Genomic DNA, 4,904 nt, shown 5'->3' with positions numbered 1-4,904 from the left:
TCTGGGAGATCCCCCTGCATATTTACGATTTGGACTACGGGACGGTATCCCGAGAAATCCTCTGTACATTTATTTTGGAACTAACCGGGAGATCCCCCTGCATATTTACGATTTGAACTACGGGACGGTATCCCGGGAGATCCTCTGCACATTTACTTTGGGACTACGGAACGGTATTCCGAGAGATCCCCTTGCACATATACGTTTGGGACTACGAGACGGTATCCTGGGTGATCCCCTGTTATTATCACTGTGTTGTGAGCTGTTATTTTTATTGATCCTATCCCTGTGAAAACATTATATGTGCTATCCGTTCTTGTCCTTATGCTTGCTAGCTGGTATGAACTATATTAGGACACTTGCACAAGTATACACGTAGCTAAGCACCCTTATCGGATAGGAGGCTTCTTGATATTGCTGAGTATAGACGCACACCTTTGTTTATTGGCCTTCCATGTGAGAGTGGCTCCATTTGGCACGTGAGTTGTCAATATGATTATGTGGTGTGATGAGGGCACAGAACGCCAAGTGTTAGGGTTCTACTACTGAGACCTGTATTGTATGAATATGAGACGAGGTGTCACAGGGTGTCATATATTCGAAGTTTATCTATTTGAAAAGATTATATTTGAATAGTATTTATGTTGAAAGAACTATTTTTTTAAAAGAACATTTATTTGAAGGAAATATATTTAGAAACACTTTTTTATCACTTGAAAGGTTGACTATTTGATTGACGTTTTGCTGGTTAAAACTTAAGGTGAAAACCGTCGTAGTTGTTGAGTTATGACTTATCTTTACTGTATTGTGATTTCGAATTTGGGTTGTATTCTTGTTTACCTTTCTGTGTTTTCCTTATGGTGTTCCGCTGAGTACTTGCTGTTTTCTTTCCTTATTGCAATTACTATATTGTTAGCTCTATCGCGTAGTCTATATATACATATCATGTTTTGTTGTTTCTATATTTATACTTGTTCTGTTTATTAAACTAGTGGGTGTCTTGACTGTTCCTCATCACTACTCCACCGAGGTTAGTCTTAATACTTACTGGGCACCGTTGTGTGTGCTCATACTACACTTCTGCATATTTTTGTGTAGATCCAGATATTAATCGATAGTAGCTGTGTGGATTCTTGCCGAGGAGACTTAAGGTCGCCCTGTTGCTGCGTTCACAAGCTTCGGAGTCACCTTTCTATTTTGTATTCACACTGTTGTACTTATTTCCATACAGTTATGTTTAGAAGTTGTAGGAAACTCTGTGGAGCTTATGACTTGTACCACCGATTTTTGGGAAGATGTATATTTCATAAAAATTTCTATATTGAGACTGTTAGACGTTCTTTATTATGGTTGATATTTAGTAAATGTTAGGCTTATCTAGTCCCTAAGAGTAGGTGCCATCAGGAGATCCATCTGAGGAAGAATTGGGTCGTGACAATCAATATTAATCTGTGAAGAATATTTAAATATTAAAAGAAAGGTGAGAAGACTTCACAAAAATTTTATTAACTTTGATTGAGAGGGCTATTCCTCGATAGCAATGGTATTATAAAAAATTATGCAATGCTTTTATTTATCTATTTGAATTTGCTTTTCTATTCTATTTTTTCATATTCATTTTTTTCTTATATAGTTGATTTGTAAATTTTTCCTTATATCATCTCTGTTTGTTAAGATATTTTTTCTACAGACCTCTCTAACATGCTTACTCGTAACTTTATGCTGATTTTCATATAATTATTTAAATAACACAAGATATATATGTATAATATTACGAGGAAATTGCCATTTGTCACAAAGGGGAAAGTTTTTGGTAAGATCACTAACAATGAAGAGGAAGTTGAGAAGAAGAAGGTGATGGAATGTCGGATGTATATAGAATGAATGAGTGTATTTATAAGAAATAATATAGTGTTTTTAGAATGTTGTTATAAGGGCAAGTTAGGAGGAGAACAAAGAGAGAGTTTATCTTAGTAATAGAGGAAGTAACAAGTTAGGGGGAGACAGAGAAGAAAAGAAGGAAAGAGAAAGAGAATATTTCTCCTTTTTCACCTGTCAAAAATTTTGATTTTGTATCTTTTTTAATTCTTAAAACTTTCACATTTTATCTTTAATTTTTGAATATCAAGAATCAAACAATCGTGACTAATTGCGAGGGATAGACAACTGATAAAACTCATTTTTTTTTTTTTTTTTGAAATATCACTAAGTAGGTTGGTTTTTTTCCTTTACCTAAAATAGATTTAAGTCTCCTATGAAGGACTAATGAAATTGCAAATGCCTTTTCATATACACCATGAAAAACTCCTTAGAACTTTTCGCTAATAATGAGACAATAGTGCTTATACTAAGGGAAATATGCTTTTTTTGTGAAGACAGCTTTTATATAATATAGAAATAGATAGTCCTTTGGAAAAAAGAAGTATTTTTGTTAAGATTACATGCCAACCATTTTAGAAGATTTATTATTATGGTATGATGAAATGGAAAAAAATAAAGAAAGAGGAAAAGAGAAACAAAATTGTAAAATTGATTATTTGAAGAGTTTTGAAGCTATTCAGAAAAAAATATTGATTTTTAAAATTAGTTATAAAATTATAATAGATTTTTTCAAGAATTCACTAATTTATTTCTATGACCGCGCGAAGCGGGGCAAGTTAAATAGTAAAACAATAGAGGAAGAGAAAGAAATTGCGAGAAATGTTTGGATGGTTAAACTAAATGTTGCAGCTCTTTCAAAACCGTAGAATTGCTACAATTGATCCCAACCTACAACTCACAACTAGATTCAACCAATTCTGAAAGACCTATATTCATTTCTGTTTTCCAAATTTTAACAGTTTTAATCCACCGAAAATATAAAGCAGAAAAAAAAAAGGAACATGAAAAACTACTTCACTTCATACATGTAATCATGAAAATTCTCAATTTTGTGTGGAGGATTACTGAAAGAATTGTCAAGTACAGTGTCTTATTTATGTCCAAGGTACATTGTATGTTATGCATCTCTTTCTCCATTCTTGCTTATTTCATTCTTTTAATCTAAATTTGGCCAGACCCAAAATCCTTAAAATCACATTCGATTTTGAATTTTCAGGGATCAAATTCAGAAAGCAAAAAAATGCCAAGACGTCGTCCATTGTACACTTGTGTAGCTTCAATCTTTGCAATTATCCACATTGCTTGCAGAAAAACAGAGGACTTTAACGGACCTATCAGATCAATAATAGATAAAATTGCAATATGTATGAGTTATGTAATGCCAATTTTATACACCATGCAATTTCAATGGCTATTAGTCGTATCTTTTATAGATAATTGTATACTCACTTCAGAAATTATGGTAGAAAAGTTATTTCCACCAGCATCTAGACTTTTCGATAAGATAGATGAGCTAGCTTATGCTGCAGAAAGCCTACCTGGAAAATTTGATGATTCCATGGAAAAGTTGCCAATATTTATTCACCAGATACCATTTCTTGATTGGGCACTGTTCCATCTTATAGCGTGGTTGAACTTCTGGATTTCGCGTTTGACTCATTGGGGGTCCAGGAATGCTAGGGAGAAGGATATAACAATTGATGTAAATCACAATGATCAATATCTCCAACAAGAATCAACAGTTAAATCGGATTTGCCTGCTAAACTGTTTAGCCAATTGCATAACGCTGATGCTTCACATGAACAAATCATGGGAAATGATAAATCAGAATGTGGGGTAGATGAGAAAAAGATTACTGGGTCAGAAATTCAAGCATTTGTAGAGGCTATAAGTCCTGCAAGTTCATCGAGTTGTGATCCATTTGAGGACGCGGTTTCATCACCAATGTTTGGTTCTCATGAAGATGTAAGCAAAACAATTGAAATTAGTATGTCGAAAACCGATATTGGAAAGTGTAGCTACAAGGAAATGCTAGAGAAACGGTCTTAAGAAAGCAAAGAGAGCATGATCACAGTTTAGTGAAGACAAATATTGAAGATGAAAGAAGCATCATTAAAGGGGACAATTTTGGCACAAAAAATGAATGAATATTACAGAAAAAATCTCATTTCAGTTTTAGTAGCATATACATGTTTAGGATTGTAAACAAGAAGAAATTTATTGTAAAGCCAAGTAAATTTTGAAGTAGAATAGACTTGTGCATTTGTGTAATTCAGATTAAGCAGTTGTCTAACTCTCTCTTGCATCTTCAAGGGAGAGTTAATATTTTCCCGAGTGCATTACTCAAATAGTCACTCAATTATTTCAAATTATCTCCTAAAGTTACTTTACTTTCATTTGTAGCAACAAAGTCACTGAACTATACTTATTGCACTCAGAAGGTCACTCAACTAGATTTTCCAAATTTTGGATTGCCAAATACCTATTTTACCCTCTAAATTATAAACATTTATCTTCTTTTTATTTTTATTTTTTTGCTATTTAATATTATGATTTTCCCTTTTTAATTATATTATGGACTTACCTATAGAATAAATAAATATTATTTATAAATTAGAAAAATAAAAAGTATTTAAGCATGTATAATGCTGGAATAACAAAACAACGAGCATAGTAAAAAAAGTTAATTAGAATAATTTGTTAGTAATAATAATTTTAGTATTAACAACAAAACTTCAAAAATTTATACACAATTCAGAATGAAAGAAAATAAAGGTTGTAAAATATATATATATAACATAGTATAATACAAAAATAATTATCTAAATAGAGATATTTTTATAGTATACATTATATATTCTTGAAAATTATGCTCAATTATATTATTATGTTTCTATCAACTTTCTGATGATACAAAGTTATGTCACCGGAAAGTAAGGGGACTATCTGTATAGGGTAAAATATACTATGATAAGTCATGCATGTAATATATATAATATAATTGAGCATAATTTTCAAGAAT

The 4,904-nt window shown here is 32.0% G+C and overlaps 1 protein-coding gene across 1 annotated transcript; it reads left to right on the top strand.

The window, feature by feature from the left end:
* The first annotated feature begins 2,842 nt into the window (after nt 1–2,842).
* Nucleotides 2,843–4,242, top strand: LOC107783873 (uncharacterized). Its single transcript, XM_016604903.2, has 2 exons — nt 2,843–2,986; nt 3,098–4,242. Exons 1-2 carry the CDS (start codon nt 2,915–2,917, stop codon nt 3,929–3,931), a joined length of 906 nt encoding a protein of 301 aa, XP_016460389.1. The 5' UTR covers nt 2,843–2,914; the 3' UTR covers nt 3,932–4,242.
* The last annotated feature ends 662 nt before the right edge of the window (nt 4,243–4,904 follow it).

The sequence above is a fragment of the Nicotiana tabacum genome, chromosome 16 (genome assembly GCF_000715075.1).
Source record: "Nicotiana tabacum cultivar K326 chromosome 16, ASM71507v2, whole genome shotgun sequence".
Classification (NCBI taxonomy): domain Eukaryota; kingdom Viridiplantae; phylum Streptophyta; class Magnoliopsida; order Solanales; family Solanaceae; genus Nicotiana; species Nicotiana tabacum.
Note: the sequence above shows the minus strand (reverse complement) of the source record. Positions and strands in the feature narration are given on the sequence as shown.

Excerpts from the sequence above, each read along its gene's own strand:
- LOC107783873 (XM_016604903.2), top strand. The coding sequence starts at position 2,915 with ATGAAAATTCTCAATTTTGTGTGGAGGATTACTGAAAGAATTGTCAAG. Across the intron at positions 2,987-3,097 it reads GTGTCTTATTTATGTCCAAG|GGATCAAATTCAGAAAGCAA; the intron begins GTACATTGTATG and ends TTGAATTTTCAG.